Genomic DNA, 24,347 nt, shown 5'->3' on the forward strand with positions numbered 1-24,347 from the left:
TACGGCATATTATTTTGTGTGCAATTAATGAAATGACAGTTATGCTGTTTTTAAGCCTTTGTTAAATATTTGTTTAAATGTAAAAGGACAGGTGAACGTTTTCAAATTTTAATGTCCTGCCAATTAAAAAATGTCATACAAGACTGAAAGAGGAAATGCTGTAAATACGCAGAGATTAAATATTAATGCTATTTCACTAATTATCTTTAATGGCAGATCTTTAACTCTAGATCAGTGCTTAAATATTAATTTGCATGTATCAAGTTTAAAAACATTGTTTTTTTCTAAATGTTTTGCTCGCTTCTCAGTTTTTTAACTGTTTTATCGATCTGCACTTTGTACTGATATTTAGATAAAGGACTGATTTTGCATGTTTATTCTCAATTTTAAACTGCCCCTATTATGCTTTTTTATTACCCTTTATGTAGTGTGTAATTTAGATTTGTGTATGTAAAACATCTGCAAAGTGTCAAAGATCAAAGTGCACGACAAATGAAGTTATTGCCTCCCAAAAGACAGAGAGATCCGATTGCCATCTAAACGAGTCGTCAGTAATTCCATTCTTTCTTCCTGGTCCTTTCTCGGAAAGACCAAGTAAAAAAATAAAATAAAATCAATTAAAACTTGCCAGCAAACAGTTTTAGTTTTTTTTCACCAAATAAGAATGAAGATTTTTCAAATTATATAAATATCAGCTTTAATGTACTTCTCAAAATAATAAAAGCAGTCAACTGTCAAAAGAAGTATTCAAAAATGTTCACTTAAACTGGCCGCCGCATGCACATGTCCGTTAAGTCCACAAGACAATATGGGTGTCCCATTTGTCATTTTAGGATTCAGAAGGGTGCCTTACTTTTCTTAGTGATATTTAATGCCAGTTTATTAGGAAGTGATGATTTTGTTCTCTTCGACTCACTGAACCCACACAGCAACATAGTGTCGGCCCAGATCCGGGCCACATCTGGTATGCATTGAATCCACACATACCAGATCTGGGCCGATGTTGCTGTCTGGGAATGGAAATGATGCTTGATTTCGCAAATGTTTTATGCGATATTCACATTTTTTGAAAATATTCCATATTTTTTCGTACAAGTTGAATTCGCAACTTTGGATGGAAACATAGTTGACTCGAGAACAGATGCAATCGAATTGGTCCAAAAAATCTAGGTTATACTTTTAAATCTCGCTGGAATTCAGTCATCACATTGATCTCTAAACACTGCTAATCAAGTTTAATTTGTTATTTTTCTTCTATTTTCTTATACTTCTGTCTGTATGACATTTAATGACCGTTGTAATATTTCTGTGGCTTCCTTGTTTCCAGCAAACACTCAACATACACACATTTGATCAGGTTAATGAAATGGATTCAGTTTACAGAAATGTTGATTACATGCCTTCAGCAACCGCTTCAGATGGCAACTGCTCTCTGTACAGAGGTAAGATATTATAAAATATATAATATAACATTGCATTACAATTTTTTTATTTTTTTTGTGAAATCAAATTTCACAAAAAAATGTACTTCAAATTTGGAACACAACTTGGTTAGACAAAAAGATGATTTTCTATAGCAATTTTAGAGTCCAGATTATTTTGTAAAATATATATTTAGTATAAAATTACATGAAAAATGTTTAGTTCAGTACATTTGCTTTACAATAAACTTAAACTTCTATAACTTTTGGACACTTTAATTTTTGAAGTTGCGAGTGTCTTTAAAACCTTAGGTTTGTATATTTCAAAAATGTATGAATACAGCCATTCAAGTTTAAAAGACAGTTAACAGGTTAAAGATCGTGTCAAATTTATGTCTATGGCTTATTTATCTATGACTTATTTCTGTATACTGTATACAATAGCCTGGAAATCCAGACCTAAATCTAAAAGATTAATGGTCTGGCGTCGACTAATGAAAATCGCCCAGCTCACTGCACGCAACTAGATAACACTACGACCAATCACAACAATAAACCCCATTCGTTTAGCTACCAGCGGAGCTAACTGGTAGATTAGACTCTTACCGTATCCGGTCAGCAAAACAGCAAAAACGCCCTTCTTGCAAAGGAGCGATTCGAGCGCCGTCTTCTGTTCCTCATTTAGAGAAAAAGCCAAAGCTGTTTCAAACAACTAGGGCTCTATCTTGCACCCAGCGCAATTGACTTTGAACACCGACGCATGTATCATTCCTATTTTGCACCCGCGCACAGCGGACATTTCCCTCCACAGACGCACGTCGGTAAACTAGGAAATACACTTGCGCTCCCCGGGGCGGTCCAGCGCAAAGAGGAGGCGTGTTCCGGCACAAACGTTCCCTGATGCTATTTTGCAGGTTTAGAAAACAATTCCGCCACTGACCAGGAAAAACCTAGTCTAAAGTCAGTGGTGATATTCATATGCTATTTTAAGGGCGCATGCTTGGCCATAATCAATGTAGCGTGTGCACAACGCGCATACACTTTGATTCTCTCATCTACACAGAAGCAGCAGTTTTCATTTTTGCAAATCATACATTATTACAATAGATAGATAGATAGATAGTTTATTATAAAAGCATAAATCTAGCTTACACATTTACCCAAATTATCATATGCCTGTTTTACCGAAGCTAATTTGGGTGGGTTTCTCCATCCCCAATGTCACTTCTCTGTGTTTTACAGCCCTGACGAGAACATCGGTCTCCTCAGCTGTGAACCGCTCCTGGCGCACGCCTGGCAAATCCGCCGTTATAATAGCAATCCACCATAGAACAAGCGTGCCTGCTCTTAAAGGGAATGTGAGATGACGCTCTGATTGGTTTATTTCATGTTACGCCCAAACCACACCTATGAATAATGAAGCTACTTCAGACCAACCCATTTTAGATTTATGTCGGGCGCAAGAGTCATTTATCCCGCCGGTATAATAGCAACAGCGCCCAAGACCCGCCCACAAAGTTACTTGTGTTTCGCGCTTGATACTTGCGTTTCAGATCGTTAAAATAGGGCCTCTAGTGTTCATCCATAGCCATCTTGCAATGTTTACTAATGACTTTGAGGTCACAACGCTGTCGTCATCTGTTTAGCTTGCCTCTGGCCCGCCTATATCAGATAACCCGATGTGATTGGTGCAGCTCAGATCGAGGGGCATATTTAATGAGCATGTATTACTCGACACCAGAGTAACTCGCTGAGCAAATTCAACTTGTGCTCTCGCGAGAACTCTGGATTACCAGGGTATATATACAATACATTTTAACACAAAACATCAAATGAAAAAAGTTAGCATTTTACAAAACTTAATTTTAATCAGAATCCATGAGGTTTAAGTAACAACAACGCCATTGGAAGCTGGTGTTATGTGTCAGATTTTTCCTCTTTCTTTCTTTCTTTCTTTCTTTGATCATTATCGAGAATCTTCATTTTGTTTACATTAGTTTACATTACCCACAAATGCAGTGAGCTCATCTAAGAAATTAAGTTTCACAGGCCCACAGGCCCACGAGGAAAATTCCTGCAGGGTTTTACATATTTGATCACTTTAATTACTATTTTCACTTTAACAATATTTATCACCCCATGTATCTCTCTTCAAGACCGAGAGAGAGAGAGAGAGGTCACTTCTCCTAAGTGGACTAAAGTTCCTCTGATTGTTCTGGGCTTCTCTCTTGTTTTTGCTCTCGGAGGTCTCTGCGCTCTCTGGATGCTTTGTGAGTATAACTGGTACTAGATCTTTGCTCTGTTCAGAGTTCATTTACTTAATCTATATTGTGGAGCAGAAACATCTGCAATAGAATTCTTTTATTTTTCAAAATCATACTTTTCTCTGACAAAGCTTTTTTAAGCTGCAGATTAAGAAAGCATTCTTGAACACTGCATTTATTTTCTTTTGTCATCCAGCTGTGCATCATTGTATTGTGAGATATTTAAGTCCCATGAAAATGTTAACCCTCTTGTTGTGTCTCGTTATACTTTGTGTCTATGTATCTTTACAACCATTTATAAAGTTTGTCTGGATATTACATTGAAAATTGTATTTATGTTCTGATGCCTAAAATAATTATAAGTTAATTAAAAAATATAATACAAATCATTCATTTATAATAAATTAACACATTTACTAAACCTTCACATTAAATATATAAAATGGCAGTTAATTCAGCCTGAAGCATTAATGTACAAACTTCAAAATGTAATGGACAGCAAATTATTTGTAACAATTGCTGCTGCTATTGTTTTCTCTTTAATTCAGATGTCAATACGCTTGCCGATTTAAAATCAGCTCAAGAGATGGACAGCACAAGTGAGAAAGCATTAATATTTCATAAACATTACAGCACAAACATGTTGTTCACTGAACTGTCCATGTGAGTAACTTTATTCTTCCCATTTTCTTCAAGTTACGAGAGAACTAGAGGAACTTAAAACCAATTACACCAGAGTTAAAGAACCGCTCTCCCTTTGTGTTGGTGAGTGGACTTGTGCTTGACATGTTTTATAACATTGTTTAGTTGATTCAGCATCACATTTTGTCTAAACTGGTGTATGCAAACTGACTTAAGTTACAATAACAGACTTCATCAAACTCTTTCTCCATTGTTGCTGCAGAGAACGTCTCTCTCCTTTACTTTTTAAAGTGCAAGGAAAGCACAATGAACTAAAGTTTGATTAGCTTCAAGACCATTATGATCTAAATAATGAAATGTTTAATTGTCTTTTAATTCATTCCTCACAGCTCAGTTTTGTAATATCTCTGTGAATGGCTGGATAGCTTGTCGTGGAAAGCTGTATTTATTCAGCTCTGATAAACTGAACTGGAGAAGCAGTCGAGATGTCTGTGTTTCAAAAGGAGCCGATCTGGTGACCATAACCAGCCAATCAGAACAGGCAAGTCAGATCAATTATTATATAATTGATATTAGATATAAGCAAAATTAACACAAAGAATACACAGCACTGAACCCTGCAAAATGCGTAGAAGGATAGTTCACCCAAAAATGAAAATTAGCTCATCATTTACTCACTCTGAAGCCATCCTAGGTGTATATGACGAACACAATCGGAGTTATATTAAAAAATGTCCTGGCTCTTACAAGCTTCACAATGGCAGTGAGTGGCTGTATGTCTTTGGAAGTCCATTAAAGTGCATCTATTATTAAAGTGCTCCACGCGTCTCCATGGGTTAATAAAGGCCTTCTGATGTGAAACGATGCGTTCGTGTAAGGAAAATCTCCATATTTCAAACTTTATCGACTAAAATAACTAGCTTCCGACAGACGGCCGTTTGCATCGATTTATGCCAAAAGAGTAACACTTGAACTTGAACACTTGAACAACGTAATGACGGCAATTGACGCCTCTCGCGGTTCAAACAAACAGGGTTGGGCAACCGCCGCGTTCATCATTACGTTGTCCATCAAGTTCAGTTGTGCATCACTTAATAATGAATAGATGCACTTTAATGGACTTCCAAAGTCAAACAGCCATTCACTGCCATTGTGAAGCCTGTAAGAGCCAGGACATTTTTTTATATAACTCTGATTGTATTCGTCTGAAAGAAGAATGTCATATACACCTACACTCAAAAAAATGCTGGGTTGTTTCTGTAAACAAATTGTTGGGTTGATTGTGCTGGGTCAAAAAGTTGGGTTGTTTGGGGTACTGTAAACACATTATTGGGTTGCGTATGCTGGGTCAAATGAGTTGTACGGGGGTCATTCACAAATGAACCGCTGGTTGGGTTATTTTAACCCAGCAACTGGTTACCTTTTTCATTCTTTGCGGAACTTTCTGGATTCTTCTTCACTTCTGACTCGAGGAGCACACCACTCGACTCGGAGCAGGCAGTGTTTTATGGTAAGTTAATATGAATGTTTACCTATATTTTTAATAAGTTGTGGTGGTAGCAGCAAGCTAATTTCACTGTTCAACATACAGTCTTTGATATGGAAGTGTGAGGGGTAACGTATTTATTCTGTGAAACATTCATTAGCCACAGCTAGCCGGTTAGAATTTTTGACAAAATGCTGCATCGTTAAATCCTTAGTTGAAATTAAACCAGCTATATTAGCAGCCTTTTTGAAAATTTAAATTCTAAATTCATCATGTAATTATCGTAGGCCTATTCATTGTGGACGTTGCGTATTTAAAAGTGAGAAAAGCGTTTTGTATGAAATCCCTACGCGCAGTTTCCCTCACAGGGCTCGCACGTAAAATCAGCGGGAAATGAGTCTCTATGTAGGCTACGTTAGGCTAGCTAGTGAGTTGTGAGTGAAAAGTCTGCTGGCGTAGTTTTAGAAATACTCGTCTGAAGAAGTGACTGAGGTAAGTTCCAGCACAGTCTGCGTGTGTCTTCTGTAATGTCTCGAACCACCGTTTCTGCCAAAAAAAAAAAAAAAAAAAGGCTTTCAAGAGCTTGATATATAGCCTCTTTTTTTTAAGTAAATGTATGACTTTCAATCTTTATAAACATCGACTGAGGAAAGGAGAAATAAATGGACAGGCGCCAGTTTTGAGAAGAAAAGTATACCCGTAGTTGAACGAATGATCGCCAATATTTAAAACTTAAAAAATTGTAAACTTACATGATAGCCTACCCTACCACCATGCATGTCATCTTTCATTTTATTGTGTGCAAGTTAACATCTAAACGAGGCGATCATCAGCGCTGCCAGTCAGGAGATTAAGCAGCTTTGTGGGTTTGTGAGTTTTAATGTTAAAGACACTATATCAACATTACAGTAATATTTTACTTTTAATAATAATGTTTTATTTTAATGCCTTAATGTTGATAATATTTGTCCAAATTACTCTTTTATTACTATTACTATAATTCAGTTTGCAAATACTACACATTTTGTTTGTTTTTCACATTTGGTCATTTGGTAATGTTTGCAATAATTTTAATTGCATATTCAATAATAAATTGATACTTCCACAAAAAAAGTTAACTTGCATGTCAGTTTTATAGCAAAACTCTAAGTGATTGTCCGGGAAGCAGACACACTCTGTCAGTTTAAATCTAGAAAAACGCATCTCTTTTACCTGGCATTCATATAGAACATTATACATTTCTATTATTCAAATCAGTTAAATGATTATTAGGCTGCATAGGCCAGCCGGAACCGGGGACACTTTCCTATAACACCTGATGTACTCATTATTTAATAAGAAAAATGGCCTCTATGCTAATGTATGTCTTTCTGTTCATTCTAAAGTTTACTGAAGTCAGCCGGATCCAGGCCGTATCCAGATCAGAAGGTGGACCTGCGCCTGGACCCATCCATGACGCATCCCTGAAGGGCCAGCCTCATCAGCCCTGTGAAGGCCTCATCGACACGTCTGATCCTCAACAAATTTGTCTCCATACCGGTGTGATGACTCCGACTTCCAACCAGATGGAACTGGATAAATATTCTGAATGTTCTGATCCAATCTGACCTCTGACCTGTAACGCTGCCTGGATCATAATCATACACTGTTCGCTCGTTGGCCAGAGGAGAACTGAGCGACTGAGACTGGGTTCTCCCAAGGTTTTTTCCTCCATTCTGTCACTGATGGAGTTTTGGTTCCTTGCCACTGTTGCCTTGGCTTTTGGCTTGCTTAGTTGGGGACATTTAATATTCAACAATATTATTGATTTGCCTTAAGGTGGACGATGACGCAATTTTCTTCTAGAAACAAACTTTGTTGTATTATATTCATGTTACAGTATCACTGTGAAGCTGCTTTGATACAATCTGTATTGTAAAAAGCGCTATATAAATAAAGATGACTTGACTTGTGTAATCAACAGGTGAGGACCAACATGGTTGAATATTTACAAAATGAGATGACCGGTGAATTGCTGCACATTCTGTGCCTCAGGGATGAAATGAGGGGGACATGTCAGACCTTTGACATTGATTAACATTTGTATTTGATAAAGAAAAGTATTAAAGAAATGTATAAAATAAAAAATGAGATTGAAATCATACAGTGGCCTCTCTGGTTTATTGTATTACAGAGATAATAATTATTTTACATTCATAATATAACAAATATTTGTTAATGGTTCTAATTTTATTAAGGCAATGCAACAAAAAATAACCCAGCACATGAGTAAGACTTAACCCAGCAAGAGGGCTAATTTCACCCACTGGTTGAGTCAAATGAATGACCCAGAAATATGGGTTAAATGGTAAAACCCAGCACTTGGGTCAAACCAACCCAGCACGTGTTCTGTCCAATAGTGACCCAGCGGCGTGGTTAAGGTTGGGTTATTTTTTAACCCAGCAGTTTTTAGAGTGTAGGATGGCTTGGGTGAACTATCTCTTTAACATTGCCTAATTTGAAAACATTTTCATCATGTATACATTTTAAAAAATAAGACAAGATAAATAACAAATAAGTACTCAAAATGTATAATTTAACTTAAAATCTGCAAAGAAGATAAAATGCTCAAATACTCGATTTAATGTCAATGTCAAAGAACTTTACATAAACATAAGCTGCTCTTTGTCACTGTTTGAATATTGTAAAACACCCAGTGTATCTGAAATCATCATTTTCTGTCACTGGCCATAATTCTAACCTTGAAATCAGGATTAGGCATAGCCTACAATAATGTAATATCTGGAAATCGGCTGAGAACTGAACAAATAATTGTAACCTTGCTCAGAGGAAGATTAATCGTGTGGCAGTTTTTCTAGTGATAAAATGTACTAAAATGTGATGTGCTAAAGCAAAACCACAAGTGACTGAACCTCAAGAGGAAGAAGCTGAACACATGGCCAAAACCACACACTGTTTCCTGCACTGTATTCATCTGAGGTGTTACACGAGATTGTAACCCAAGTTGTGTGAAGTGTTTCCGGCTTGAGTTTTGGCATCTGAGTTGTATGTAATGTGATAAAACATGACCAAACCAAATGTTCTCTTTTAGGATTTTCTGGTCTCTAACGTTAATGAGATGCACTGGATTGGTCTCAATGATCTGGACACTGAAGGACACTGGGTTTGGGTGAATAACCAAACTCTCACTGACACTGGAGTACAGTAAGAACACTGATATTCTCTCTCTCTCTTATATATATATATATGAAATCTGGCCTTTACCTTTCTGTAAATCTACTGTGTATTGCAGTATGTTCCATTACAGATACATTGCATTTGTATTTTCTTGCCTGTTTATCTGTGAAATATATTCAGTCTGTTCTCGATCCATGAAATATGTTGAATATACTTCTGTTTTAATTAGACTGTCTAATTTTCTGCTTCCAAAGGTTCTGGCACAAGAGAGAATATGGGCAGAGAGAACCTGATAACTGGAAACAAGAAGATCCTTCTGGAGAGAACTGTGCTAGTCTGGGAAATCGGGATGGTTTCTTGAACAAATGGTTTGATCAATCTTGCAAAGAGCAGAAAAGTTTATCTGTGAAAAGAATCACTTTTAAAGACCATTTTCCCTCACTGATGAAAACTGAAAGAGGAAATGCTGTAAATACGCAGAGATCGAATATTAATGCTATTTCAATAATTATCTTTCATGGCGGATCTTTAACTCTAGATCAGTGCTTAAATATTAATTGCCATGTATCAAGTTTAAAAACATGTTGTTTGTTTTTCTAAACGTTTTGCTCGCTTCTCAGTTTAAGTGTTTTAATATTTTGACATCGATCTGTACTGCGCACTGATAGCTATTTAGCATGTTTATTCTCAATTTTAAAGTGCCCCTATTATGGTTTTTTGAATATTACAACAAAAAAAAAAATCTCAATTAAAACTTTCCAGCATACAGGGTTTTTTTTTGTTGGTTTTTTTTTTTCACCAAATAAGAATGAAGATTTTTTTAATGTACTTCTCAAAATAATAAAAGCAGTCGGTCAAAAGAAGTTTACACTGACACTGGCCGCCACATACACGTCCACAAGACCATAGGGTGTTTCATTTGTCATTTTAGGATTCAGAAGGATGCCTGTGAGCGGACCAATCAAAAAAAATTATGAAAATTATTATATACAGTGGCTTCTCTTAGTGATATTTAATGCCAGTTTCTAAGGAAGTGACGATTTTGTTATCTTCGACTCACTGAACCCACACAGCAACAGTGTCGGCCCAGATCCGGGCCACATCTGGTACACATTGAATCCACACATACCAGATCTGGGCCGACACTACGTTGCTGTCTGGGAATGGAAACGCTGCTTGATTTTGCAAATGTTTTATGCGATATTCAAATTTTTCATATAAGTTAAATATGCAACTTTGGATGGACACATAGCTAGTGAGTTGTTGACTCGAGAACAGATGCAATCGGATTGGTCCAATTCACAAATTAATCATTTAGTGCTATTTGCAAATCGATTGAATGGGTTTGTCAGACTCATGCACAGAGAGGCTAAGACAGTGTGTTTGAATGGGTTTGTCAGACTCATGCACAGAGAGGCTTAGACAGTGTGTTTGAATGTTTATACACATCGAAACAACTGTTTATTAACCTAGTGTGGCAGAAGGAATACACATTTCAGGGCTTAGGCCCAGGCAGTTTGCAGACTACGCCACGATGGGACTTACACCCAAAGAATTAAGTATTTTGTTCGACCAGGCACTCAAGTTCGTTGATGGATAGCCAGAGACAGTGGTCCAGTACAAAAATAGAATTTTTATTTTCACTCCAACAATGATTTAGATTTCACAGTAAACAACATGCACTGTACACCAAATAAAATAAAAGACACTCAGTATTCACTCCACTCACTATACTCACAACGCACACACACCCCCGAGAAAGGAGGGGAATAGGGCGGAATCTTACCAGTGGGAGGCTAGTGGCTCAAGCAATGAGCATCCATGAAAAACACCCCAATCACACGTGTCAAATTTCACACACACCGCAAGAGAAATGACCATACTTGGTGAACACGCAGCCACAGCACACCAAGGGACCCGCCACCGCAAGGGGCACTGCTCCCACTGGCAGTTCTCAGCACCTGGACAATGGACAGACAATGGAAGTTAAACAAAATTACACACACAATGTCTAATAAGCCACCCGTTCTAAAGCCCAAGGTGGTACTTGGATTAGCAATATGAACAGACTCACAATCACACAATAAATCAAAATAAACAATTAAACCTGGACAAATCACATAAAAAAGGTCAAACAAAAGAAATCAAATTAGGCCAATCCTCTTGGATATCAGCAGCAAGAAAAGGCCTCCATACAAGAGTTAAAAGAAATAAAAAAACAATTAACGCGGTGTCAGTCCATCAAACACTCTACACGCAAACACTGATTCACAACAATGACAGGAAGAATCAAACAGTTTTAAACAGGCAACGATGTAACCCGCCAGCCAGCCGCCTGTTAACCACAGGTTTAATATCCTTGGTCCCGTGTGAAAAGGCAGCCGGGTACGACGAAAATCCATAAACACGTAACGTGAAAAGCATAAGCAAAGCAGCAGATGTTCAGTGTCGATGTAGTCAACTGGCGGCCGCACCCCCGGTTAAATAGCACTCCCTAAAATGCACAGGATGTCCATTTACAAATATGTCCCACATTAACCATTCAACCATTACTCAGTATAGCAACATACCCATGATTAACAGCGTTGCGTCACAGACCCTGAGCTCTGATTGCAGGGCGCACACTCAGCTGGTGAAAGGGCTGCTGCCGCACCGGGGATTCTATGGCACGAAACATTCCCTATAAGCCCACGTTATAAAGTTAACAAGTGGAAAGAGAAACGAAGCTAACCATACCTGCAGCGCTACGGTAGACAGATAACCAGGCAGACATCAGGTCGCTGGGCAGGTAAACAAGACAGGTTGCGTACCGGTGACATCATTTGTCAAAAGAAAAGTCCCGGTTTATAAAGGGGTGTAGCCCTCGTGATTGGCTCAAAGTTAACTGCCCAGAACCACTCACAGCTGCAGCAAATTAAGCGTCACTTAGGGAGGCATGAGCCAGACAACTGCATCCTGCTACACTAGGAAAGGAATTTTTGATCGATTTAAATCGATTAATCGCTATTATTTGCATCTAAGATAAAAGTTTTTGTTTGTCTAATATATGTGTAAGGGAGGCAGGGATGAGAAACTGGATAAATAATTCACTTTGTGAGCTAACTTTGAACACTAAAATTGAGTATAAAAGGCATCAATTATTGAATGTCAAGCACAAAAACAATGCAAAGTCCAATCAATATTGAATATTACTTTCTTATAAAGTACAAAGAAAGCAAAAAATAAAAAAATTAAAATAAGACTGAAGTAATCTATTAAAAGTCTGTGCATTGAGCACTTCAGACTGAATAAATTGCAGAAGTTTAAAAACAATCCCTAACCATAATGTTTGAGGAAAATATCATTAAATTACTGCTTTAAAAACAGCATAATGAATAAATCACTATCAATAGATGGCAGCTATACTGAGTAGCTATTTGAATATGCAAGCATTAGCTTGAAGTTATACAAAAGGACGATGACAAGATCTGTGTTGTGTGTGACACGTAAACTGCATTAATTGAACTTGTCATGCTATGATGATGATAACATTTAGACTGCAGTGCATGAACTCATTTTCGCGTTAGTTTTTTCCTCTATTCTCCACTAACCTCCACTGTTGCAACAATCTTTACCTTTAACAGCATTTACCATCCACTGACATCCAGCGGTGGTTTAGAGTCAGTGAATGTACTGACATACTGATACCATGTCCCAAACACAGTGTGTGAGTGGAGTGACTGCATTTTCTCAAAGCGTTCTGCATGTGCAAAAATCCTTGTTGATGTTAGAGCCTATAACACACTTGTTTTTGTCATACTTATTTTTTCCCACAGGATACAATTACATTTCTGAAGATATTTTAATGAACAAACTATTTTCAACTATTATTAAAATTTGTATACTTTTATATAGTTTGTTGCATTGCATGCTTCGCTCAATACTGGTAACTTTCCAGTATTAATATCACCAAATATGGTGAAAAAGTGAAGACATTGCATGGGTTGTACAGGCTTTTTCCACATTGAACTCTGTGAGACACCAGATAGATTGATCTGTAACTCACTCTCTTAGAGTTTGAGGTTTTGTAACTTCCTGCATGTTAAGAGCACAGATGCACACAAACACATTAGAACAGTAAAGAGTGAAAGCAGCATCACTGCATCCTCAACACAGGTATGTACGGCATATTATTTTGTGTGCAATTAATGACATAGCATTTGTTAAATATTTGTTTAAATGTAAAAGGACAGGTGAACGTTTTCAATTTTAATGTCCTGCCAATTAACAATTTCATACAAGACTGAAAGAGGAAATGCTTTAAATACGCAGATATTAAATATTAATGCTATTTCACTAATTATCTTTAATGGCAGATCTTTAACTCTAGATCAGTGCCTAAATATTAATTTGCATGTATCAAGTTTAAAAACAAGTGTTTTTTTCTAAACGTTTTGCTCACTTCTCAGTTTTATCGATCTGCACTTTGTACTGATATTTAGATAAAGGACTGATTTTGCATATTTATTCTCAATTTTAAACTGCCCCTATTATGCTTTTTTATTACCCTTTATGTAGTGTGTAAATTAGATTTGTGCATGTAAAACATCTGCAAAGTGTCAAAGATCAAAGTGCAGGACAAATGAAGTTACTGCCTCCCAAAAGAGAGAGATCCGATTGCCATCTAAACGAGTCGTCAGTAATTCCATTCTTTCTTCCTGGTCCTTTCTCGGAAAGACCAAGTTTAAAAATAAATTAAAATAAATTAAAACTTGCCAGCAAACAGTTTTTTTTTTTTTTTTTTACCAAATAAGAATGAAGATTTTTCAAATTATATAAATATCAGCTTTAATGTACTTCTCAAAATAATAAAAGCAGTCAACTGTCAAAGAAGTATTCAAAATAAGTTTTCACTTTATGTGCACTTAAACTGGCCGCCACATGCACATGTCCTTTAAGTCCACAAGACCATATGGGTGTCCCATTTGTCATTTTATGATTCATAAGGGTGCCTTACTTTTCTTAGTGATATGTAATGCCAGTTTATTAGGAAGTGACGATTTTGTTCTCTTCGACTCACTGAACCCACACAGCAACATACAGACCCTTTCCAAAAAATTAGAATATCATGGAAAAGTTTATTTATCTCCATAATTCCATTCAAAACGTTAAACTTCCATAGATTATAGATTCAGGGCCCACAACTTAAACAATTTCAAGTATTTAGTTGTTTATTTGTACATAATTTGGGCTTCCAGCTCATAAAACCCACGAAAACAGGATTTCAAAAAATTTTAATATTACATGAAATCACACAGTCATACCATGGTCATTGAACCAGGTTTTGGTTATTTTGGCAGTGTGGGCAGTTGCAAATCCTGCTGGAAAATGAAGTCAGCATCTTCATTAAGCTTGTCTGCTGAAGGAAGCATGAAGTGCTCTGAAAATGTCCTGGTAGACGTCTGCGTTGAGTGGACAGCACAGTGGACCAACACCAGCCGATGACATGGCTCCCCAAACCAACACAGACTGTGGAAACTTCACACTGGACTTCAAGCATCTTGGATTGTGTGCCTCTCCATTCTTCCTCCAGACTCTGGGACCGTGGTTTCCAAATGAGATGCAAAATTTGCTCTCATCAGAAAAGAGGACTTTGGTCCACTGTGCTTTATTAAATCCAGAGTCAACGCAGCCGTCTACCAGGACATTTTCAGAGCACTTCATGCTTCCTTCATTTTCCAGCAGGATTTGCACCTGCCCACACTGCCAAAAGAACCAAAACCTGGTTCAATGACCATGGTATCACTGTGTGATTACTGTGTGATTTCATGTAATATTCAAATTTTTTAAAATCCTGTTTTCGTGGGTTTTATGAGCTGGAAGCCCAAATTATGTACAAATAAACAACTAAATACTTGAAATCGTTTAAGTTGTGGGCCCTGAATCTATAATCTATGGAAGTTTAACGTTTTGAATGGAATTATAAATAAACTTTTCCATGATATTCAAAGTTTTTGGAAAGGGTCTGTAGTGTCGGCCCAGGTCCGGGCCACATCTGGTACGCATTGAATCCACACATACCAGATCTGGGCCGATGTTGCTGTCTGGGAATGGAAATGATGCTTGATTTTGCAAATGTTTTATGCGATATTCCAATTTTTCGTACAAGTTAAATTCACAACTTTGGATGGAAACATAGCTAGTGAGTTGTTGACGCGAGAACAGATGCAATCGAATTGGTCCAAAAAATCTAGGTTACACTTTTAAATCTCGCTGGAATTCAGTCATCACATTTGATCTCTAAACACTGCTAATCAAGTTTAATTAGTTTTTTTTCCTCTATTTTCTTATACTTCAGTCTGTACAAATGACATTAAATGACCAGTGTAAGATTTCTGTGGCTTCCTTGTTTCCAGCAAACACTCAACATACACACATTTTATCAGGTTAAAGAAATGGGTTCAGTTTACGGAAATGTTGAGTACATGCCTTCAGCAACAGCTTCAGATGGCAACTGCTCTCTGTACAGAGGTAAGATATTATAAAATATATAATATATCATTGCATTACAATTGAAATGGTAAATGGCTTTTGTTTTTCTTTTTTTTTCTTTTTTGAAATCTTCAAATTTGGAATACAACTTGGTTAGACATAAAGCTGATTTTCTATAGCAATTTTAGAGTCCAGATTATTTTGTAAAATATATATATAGTATAAAATTTAATTTAAAAAAATGTTTCGTTCAGTACATTTGCTTTACAATAAACTTAAACTTCTATAACGTTTGGACACTTTCATTTTTGAAGTTGCGAGTGTCTTTTAAACCTTAGGTTTGTATATTTCAAATAATTTATGAATAAAAGCCATTTAAGTTCAGATCAAAGCTCAAAAAGTGGGGTGACAGTTAACAGGTTAAAGATCGTGTCAAATGTATGCCTATGGCTTATTTATTATCTATGACTTATTTCTGTATATACAATGCATTTTAACACAAAACATCAATTGAAAAAAGTTAGCATTTTACAAAACTTAATTTTAATCAGAATTCTAAACATGCATATGTAGAGGTTTAAGTAACAACAATGCCATTGAAAGCTGGTGTTACATATCTGATTTTTCCTCTCTTTCTTTCTTTCTTTCTTTCTTTCTTTCTTTCTTTCTTTCTTTCTTTCTTTCTTTCTTTCTTTCTTTCTTTCTTTCTTTCTTTCTTTCTTTCTTTCTTTCTTTCTGTCGCTGATCATTATCGAGAATCTTCATTTTGTTTACATTAGTTTACATTACCCACAAATGCAGTGAGCTCATCTAAGAAATTAAGTTTCACAGGCCCACGAGGAAAATTCTGGGATTCAGAATTTATTTGTTTGGAATATTTGGAATATTTATCAGAGTTTGAAATATTTTATCACTTTAATTACTATTATCACTTTAACAATATTTATCACCCCATGTATCTCTCTTCAAGACCGAGAGAGAGAGAGAGAGAGAGGTCACTTCTCCTAAGTGGACTAAAGTTCCTCTGATTGTTCTGGGTTTCTCTCTTGTGTTTGCTCTTGGAGGTCTCTGCGCTGTCTGGATGCTTTGTGAGTATAACTGATACTAGATCTCTGCTCTGTTCAGGGTTCATTTACTTTATATTGTGGAGCAGAAACATCTGCAATAGAATTCTTTTATTTTTCAAAATCATACTTTTCTCTGACAAATCTGTTTTAAGATGTCGATTAAGAAAGCATTCTTGAACACTGCATTTATTTTATTTTGTCATCCAGCTGTGCATCATTGTATTGTGAGATATTTAAGTCCCATGAACATTTTAGCCCTCTTGTTGTGTCTCGTTATACTTTGTGTCTATGTATCTTTACAACCATTTATAAAGTTTGTCTGGATATTACATTGAAAATTTAATTTATGTTCTGATGCCTAAAATAATTATAAGTTAATTAAAAAATATAATACAAATAATTCATTTATAATAAATTAACACATTTACTAAACACCTAAACCTTCACATTAAATATATAAAATGGCAGTTAATTCAGCCTGAAGCATTAATGTACAACTTCCATTCAAACTTTTGAAGATTATTTAAGTTTTAGGTGTGCAATCTTTTAGTTTAGTAAACTTTATACTTTATATATCTCTCCTTTGACTTATATGGACAGATTGTTCAATATGTAATGAACAGCTAAATCTTTTTTTTTAACAATTGCTGCTGCTATTGTTTTCTCTTTAATTCAGATGTCAATACGCTTGCCGATTTAAAATCAGCTCAAGAGATGAACAGCACAAGTGAGAAAGTGTTAATATTTCATAAACATTACAGCACAAACATGTTGTTCACTGAACTGTCCATGTGAGTAACTTTATTCTTCCCATTTTCTCCAAGTTATGAGAGAACTAGAGGAACTTAAAACCAATTACACCAGAGTTAAAGAACCGCTCTCCCTTTGTATTGGTGAGTGGGCTTGACATGTTTTATAACATTGTTTAGTTGATTCAGCATCATATTTTGTCTAAACTGGTGTATGCAAACTGACTTAAGTTACAATAACAGACTTCATCAAACTCTTTCTCCATTGTTGCTGCAGAGAACGTCTCTCTCCTTTACTTTTTAAAGTGCAAGGAAAGCACAATGAACTAAAGTTTGATTAGCTTCAAGACCCTTATGATCTAAATAATGAAATGTTTAATTGTCTTTTTTAAATAATTCCTCACAGCTCAGTTTTGTAATATCTCTGTGAATGGCTGGATAGCTTGTCGTGGAAAGCTGTATTTATTCAGCTCTGATAAACTGAACTGGAGAAGCAGTCGAGATGTCTGTGTTTCAAAAGGAGCCGATCTGGTGACCATAACCAGCCAATCAGAACAGGCAAGTCAGATCAATTATTATATAATTGATATTAGATGTAAGCAAAATGAACACAAAGAATACACAGCACTGAACCCTGCAAAATGCGTAGAAGGATAGTTCACCCAAAAATGAAAATTAGCTCATAATTTACTCACCCTGAAGCCATCCTAGGTGTATATGACGAACACAATCAGAGTTATATTAAAAAATGTCCTGGCTCTTACAAGCTTCACAATGGCAGTGAATGACTGTATGTCTTTGGAAGTCCATAAAAGTGCATCTATTATTAAAGTCCTTAACTCCGGGGGTTAATAAAGGTCAAGCACAACGTAATGACGGCAATTGACGCCTCTCGCGGTTCAAACAAACAGGGCTGGGCAACCGCATTCGTCATTACGTTGTCCGTCAAGTTCAGTTGTGCATCACTTCAGAAAGCCTTTATTAACCCCCGTAGACGTGTGGAGTACTTTAATAATGAATAGATGCACTTTAATGGACTTCCAAAGTCAAACAGCCATTCACTGCCATTACGAAGCTTGTAAGAGCCAGGACATTTTTTAATATAACTCTGATTGTATTCCTCTGAAAGAAGAATGTCATATACACCTACAGTAGGATGGCTTCAGGGTGAGTAAATCATGAGATAATTTTCATTTTTGGGTGAACTGTCTCTTTAACATTGCCTAATTTGAAAAAAAAATTCCATCAGGTAGGCCTACAGTTTAAAAATAAATAAATAAGATAAATAAAAAATAAGTACTCAAAATGTATCATTTAACTTAAAATCTGCATAGAAGATAAAATGTTCAAATACTCAATTTAATGTCAATGTCAAAGAACTTTACATAAACATAAAATGTTCTTTGTCACTGTTTGGATATTGTAAAACACCCAGTGTATCAGAAATCATTTTTTTCTGTCACTAGCCATAATTCTAACCTTGAAATCAGGATTAGGCATAAAATAATGTTATATATGTGGAAATCGGCTGAGAACTGAGCAAATAATTGTAACCTTGCTCAGAGGAAGATTAATCGTGTGGCAGTTTTTCTGGTGATAAAATGTACTAAAATGTGATGTGCTAAAGCAAAACCACAAGTGACTGAACCTCAAGAGGAAGAAGCTGAACACATGGCCAAAACCACACACTGTTTCCTGCACTGTATTCATCTGAGGTGTTACATGAGATTGTAACCCAAGTTGTGTGAAGTATTTCCGGCTTGAGTTTTGGCATCTGAGTTGTATGTAATGTGATAAAACATGACCAAACAAAATGTTCTCTTTTAGGATTTTCTGGTCTCTAACGTTAATGAGTCGCACTGGATTGGTCTCAATGATCTGGACACTGAAGGACACTGGGTTTGGGTGAATAACCAAACTCTCACTGAAACTGGAGTACAGTAAGATCTCTCTCTCTCTCTCTCTCTCTCTCTCTCTCTCTCTCTCTCTCTCTCTCTCTCTCTCTCTCTCGAAATCTGGGCTTTACCTTTCTGTAAATCTACTGTGTATTGCAATATGTTACATTACAGACACATTGCATTTGTATTTTCTTGCCTGTTCATCTGTGAAATAAGTAATACTTATATTCAGTCTGTTCTCGATCCATGAAATATGTTGAATATACTTCTGTTTTAATTAGACTGTCTAATTTTCTGCTTCCAAAGGTTCTGGCACAAGAGAGAATATGGGCCGAGAGAACCTGATAACTGGAAACAAGGAGATCCTTCTGGAGAGAACTGCGCTAGTCTGGGAAATTGGGATGGTTACTCTAACAAATGGTTTGATCAATCTTGCAAAGAGCAGAAAAAGTTTATCTGTGAAAAGAATTAACCAATTTACCTCACTGATGAAAACTGAAAGAGGAAATGCTGTAAATATGCAGAGATTGAATATTAATGCTATATCAATAATTATCTTTCATGGTGGATCTTTAACTCTAGATCAGTGCTTAAATATTAATTTGCATGTATCAAGGTTAAAAACATGTGTTTTTTGTTTTTCTAAACGTTTTGCTCGCTTCTCAGTTTTTTAAGTGTTTTAATATTTTGACATCGATTTGTACTGCGCACTGATAGCTATTTAGCATGTTTATTCTCAATTTTAAAGTGCCCCATTATGCTTTTTTGAATATTACACACAAAAAAATCAATTAAATCTTTCCAGCATACAGTTTTTTTTTTTTTTTTTTTTTTTTTTTTTTTTTTTACAAATTATCAATGAATATTTTTTAATGTACTTCTCAAAATAATAAAAGCAGTCAACTGTCAAAAGAAGTATTCAAAAGAAGTTTACACTGACACTGGCCGCCGCATGCACATGTCCGTTAAGTCCACAATACCATAGGGTGTTTCATTTGTCATTTTAGGATTCAGAAGGGTGCCTGTGAGTGGACCAATACATTTTTTTAATTTATTATTATTATTATATACAGTGGCTTCTCTTACTTTTCTTAGTGATATTTAATGCCAGTTTATAAGGAAGTGACGATTTAGTTCTCTTCGACTCACACAGCAACATAGTGTCGGCCCAGATCCGGGCCACATCTGGTACGCATTTAATCCACACATATCAGATGTGGCCCGGATCTGGGCCGACACTACGTTGCTGTCTGGGAATGGAAACGCTACTTGATTTCGCAAATGTTTTATGCGATATTAAAACTTTTCATATAAGTTAAATTCGCAACTTTGGATAAAAACATAGCTAGTGAGTTGTTCACTCGAGAACAGATGCAATCGGATTGGTCCAATTCACAAATTAATCGTTTAGTGCTATTTGCAAATCGATTGAAAGGGTTTGTCAGACTCATGCACAGAGAGGCTTAGACAGTGTGTTTGAATGTGTATACACATCGAAACAACTATTTTCGATCGATTCAAATCGATTAATCGCTATTATTTGCATCTAAGATAAAAGTTTTTGTTTGTATAATATATGTGTAAGGGAGGCAGGGATGAGAAACTGGATAAATAATTAACTTTGTGAGCTAACTTTGAACACTAAAATTGAGTATAAAAGGCATCAATTATTGAAGGCAGTAACCCTGAATGTCAAGCACACAAACAATGCAAAGTCCAATCAGTATTGAATATTACTTTCTTATAAAGTACAAAGAAAGCAAAAAAATAAGACTGAAGTAATCTATTAAAAGTCTGTGCATTGAGCACTTCAGACTGAATAAATTGCAGAAGTTTAAAAACAATCACTAACCATAATGTTTGAGGAAAATATCATTACATTACTGCTTTAAAAACAGCATAATGAATAAATCACTATCAATAGATGACAGCTATACTGAGTAGCTATTTGAATATGCAAGCATTAGCTTGAAGTTATACAAAAGGACGATGACAAGATCTGTGTTGTGTGTGACACGTAAACTGCATTAATTGAACTTGTCATGCTATGATGATGATAACATTTAGACTGCAGTGCATGAACTCATTTTTGCATTAGTTTTTTCCTCTATTCTCCACTAGCCTCCACTGTTGCAACAATCTTTACCTTTAACAGCATTTACCATCCACTGACATCCAGCGGTGGTTTAGAGTCAGTGAACGTACTGACATACTGATACCATGTCCCAAACACAGCGTGTGAGTGGAGTGACTGCATTTTCTCAAAGCGTTCTGCATGTGCAAAAATCTTTGTTAATGTTAGAGCTTATAAAACACTTGTTTTTGTCATACTTACTTTTTCCCACAGGATACAATTGAATGTCTGAAGATATTTTAATGAACAAACTATTTTCAACTATTATTAAAATTTGTATACTTTTATATAGTTTGTTGCATTACATGCTCAATACTGGTAAATTTCCAGTATTAATATCACCAAATATGGTGAAAAAGCTAAGACATTTCATGGGTTGTACAGGCTTTTCCACATTGAACTCAGTGAGACACCAGATAGATTGATCTGTAACTCACTCTGTCATGCTCGCAAGAGAGGAGACAATAGCAGGTAAAACGTTTTTTTATTGAGGAATAAACAGAGTGGTCAGATTCACACACACGGCACACTGGGGCAGGAGAGTGACACAGGGACTTCAATATGCAACCGGCTGGTGAAGGGTGATGGCAGAAGTGACGATCCAAATCCAGTAAGGTGACGAAGATGAGTAGAGACAAAGACACGACGAAAACTCCACAGGAACACAGGTCACAGCCAAAACGGGTCAGGAACAGACACTGCATACACCATAAGGTTCTGACAAAAGAGGTCACCAGTCACAGAGAATATAAAGGTGAGTTAGATGGGAATCAGCTGGCGCTGCTGATGAGCAATGATCAGAGGACACACCCACACTAATTAACACACAACAATCACACGAGACAAGGAAAAAGCAGTGAATTCATGAACCGTGACAGTACCCCCCCTCCTAGGAACGCCACCTGGCGTTCCCAGACACCCTTACCTGCCGATTGTAATCATCGATAAGGGAGTGATCCAGGATGAAAATCCAGGATTTTCCTAGCAGGAACCCAACTTCTCTCCTCCGGACCGTCACCTTCCCAGTCCACCAGATAATGGAATCCGCGTCCCCTCAGTCTCGAGTCCAGAATACGATTAACCGAATAAGTAGGTTCCCCATCTACGAGTCGCGGCGGAGGGGGAACCGGGGCCGGCGGGTTAATGCGAGAAAAAAAAAACACGGGTTTTAATTTGGATACATGGAAGACTGAATTAATTCTCCTGTACTCCTGAGGAAGTTTGAGGCGGACTGCCACCAGATTAATGATCTTGGTGACAGTAAACGGGCCAATAAATTTGGGAGCTAGTTTGTTAGAGACGGAACGGAGTGGAATGTTCTTAGTTGAAAGCCACACTTTTTGACCAACGACGAATACGGGAGGCTTCGACCGGTGGCGATCGGCCCTAGCCTTGGTGCGCGCCCCCACCTGGAGCAGAGTCTCACGGGCTCTGGTCCACGTGCGGTGACACCTCTGGACGTAGGCGTGGGCGGAGGGGACCGCGACTTCGGATTCCAGGCTGGGAAAAACTGGTGGCTGGTAACCTAAGCTACACTTAAACGGAGATAGGCCCGTGGATGACACTGGTAACGAGTTATGTGCGTACTCAACCACTGAGAGCTGCTGACTCCAGGAGGAAGGATTCTTGGATACCAAACATCGCAACACTCTTTCCAAATCCTGGTTGGCTCTCTCGGTTTGGCCATTGCTCTGGAGATGAAACCCAGAGGACAGACTGACAGTCGCTCCCAGTAAACTACAAAATTCTCGCCAAAATTTGGACACAAATTGGGGACACCTGTCGGAGACCACGTCTATCGGGAGGCCATGTAAGCGAAAAACGTGGTCAACCACAGCCGCCGCTGTCTCCTTGGCAGAGGGTAATTTAGGCAAGGGAATAAAAAGAGCCGCCTTCGAGAACCGGTCCACTACGGATAAAATGACCGTCATGCCCTGAGAAGATGGGAGGGCGGTGATAAAATCTAGCGCAATGTGGGACCAGGGTCTCGAAGGGACAGACAGTGGTTGGAGTAACCCATCTGGGGGTCGATTGAAAGTTTTACCAGTAGCACAAACCGAGCAAGCCAAGACAAAACTGTGAATGTCACGAGCCATTAATGGCCACCAGAATCGTTGCCTGACCAAAAAATCGGTGCGATTAACTCCTGGATGACAAGCTACGCTAGAACAATGCCCCCACTGAATAACGTCAGACCGTAATCCCTCCGGTACAAATAATCGGTTCGGTGGGCCACCGGGCGGAGGCGTTACCCCTTCTAAGGCCGTATTGACCTTCGACTCGATCTCCCATGTGAGTGTGGAGACAAATAGGGTCCCTGGTAAAATGCACGCGGGAGTGGACGGGCGTTCGGAATGGTCAAAAATACGCTATAAATAATCGGGTTTGATATTTTTGGAAGCCGGGCGGTACGAGAGAGAAAAATCAAAACGACTGAAAAAAAGAGCCCACCGAGCCTGCCTGGAGTTGAGTCTTTTGCCGGTTCTGATATATACCAAGTTCTTGTGATCAGTCCAGACGATAAAAGGTACCCCCGACCCTTCTAACCAATGACGCCATTCCTCTAACGCCAACAACTCTCTGTTACCAATGTCATAGTTGCGTTCGGCAGGAGATAAACGATGGGACAAAAACGCGCAAGGATGCATCTTGTCGTCTGTGGGAGAACGTTGGGAAAGAACTGCGCCTACCCCCACCTCTGATGAGTCGACCTCCACCACAAACTGACGTGAGGGATCAGGGGCTATCAAGATGGGAGCCGAAACGAAGCGACTTTTCAGTTTGGCGAATACAGCCTCCGCTGTATTGGACCACCTGAACGTAATTCTGGGGGAGGTCAAGGCAGTCAGAGGAGTGGCTAGTTGGCTGAAATTGCGAATAAAACACCGATAGAAATTGGCGAAACCAAGAAACCTCTGTAGGGCCTTACGGGAATCTGGACTTGGCCACTCTACCACAGCCTTAACCTTATCAGGATCCATACGCACTCCCTCAGATGAGATGATGTACCCTAGAAAAGAAACAGACTGTGCATGAAA

General features: G+C 37.6%; 3 protein-coding genes and 1 long non-coding RNA gene across 4 annotated transcripts in view; 3 read left to right on the forward strand and 1 right to left on the reverse strand.

Moving 5' to 3' along the window:
* Nucleotides 1-4,919, forward strand: part of LOC309510694 (uncharacterized protein) — a gene marked incomplete at its 3' end in the record, with an annotated part of 4,943 nt that extends 24 nt beyond the window's left edge. Inside the window, exons 2-6 of the mRNA XM_082185566.1 lie at nucleotides 1,328-1,442; nucleotides 3,578-3,691; nucleotides 4,234-4,284; nucleotides 4,382-4,450; nucleotides 4,717-4,919. Of these exons, the coding sequence (XP_082041692.1) occupies nucleotides 1,367-1,442; nucleotides 3,578-3,691; nucleotides 4,234-4,284; nucleotides 4,382-4,450; nucleotides 4,717-4,919 (513 nt within the window). The 5' untranslated portion in view covers nucleotides 1,328-1,366. The remainder of the gene's footprint in view (nucleotides 1-1,327; nucleotides 1,443-3,577; nucleotides 3,692-4,233; nucleotides 4,285-4,381; nucleotides 4,451-4,716) is intronic.
* The window catches only part of LOC309511190 (vitelline membrane outer layer protein 1-like), a 127,456-nt gene that overhangs the window by 41,122 nt on the left and 61,987 nt on the right, over nucleotides 1-24,347 (forward strand). The window lies entirely within an intron of this gene.
* Nucleotides 11,361-11,947, reverse strand: LOC309511259. Its single transcript, XR_014210564.1, has 3 exons — nucleotides 11,727-11,947; nucleotides 11,561-11,651; nucleotides 11,361-11,484 (listed from the first exon to the last, which is right to left on the reverse strand). It is a non-coding gene; the product is annotated as an uncharacterized lncRNA (long non-coding RNA).
* LOC309511205 (C-type lectin domain family 6 member A-like) lies at nucleotides 17,195-19,923 on the forward strand. Its single transcript, XM_082186336.1, has 5 exons — nucleotides 17,195-17,255; nucleotides 17,353-17,421; nucleotides 17,684-17,835; nucleotides 19,105-19,217; nucleotides 19,482-19,923. Exons 1-5 carry the CDS (start codon nucleotides 17,243-17,245, stop codon nucleotides 19,645-19,647), a joined length of 513 nt encoding a protein of 170 aa, XP_082042462.1. The 5' UTR covers nucleotides 17,195-17,242; the 3' UTR covers nucleotides 19,648-19,923.

Source organism: Leuciscus leuciscus, assembly GCF_965113295.1.
Source record: "Leuciscus leuciscus genome assembly, chromosome: 12".
NCBI classification, from domain to species: Eukaryota; Metazoa; Chordata; class Actinopteri; order Cypriniformes; family Leuciscidae; genus Leuciscus; species Leuciscus leuciscus.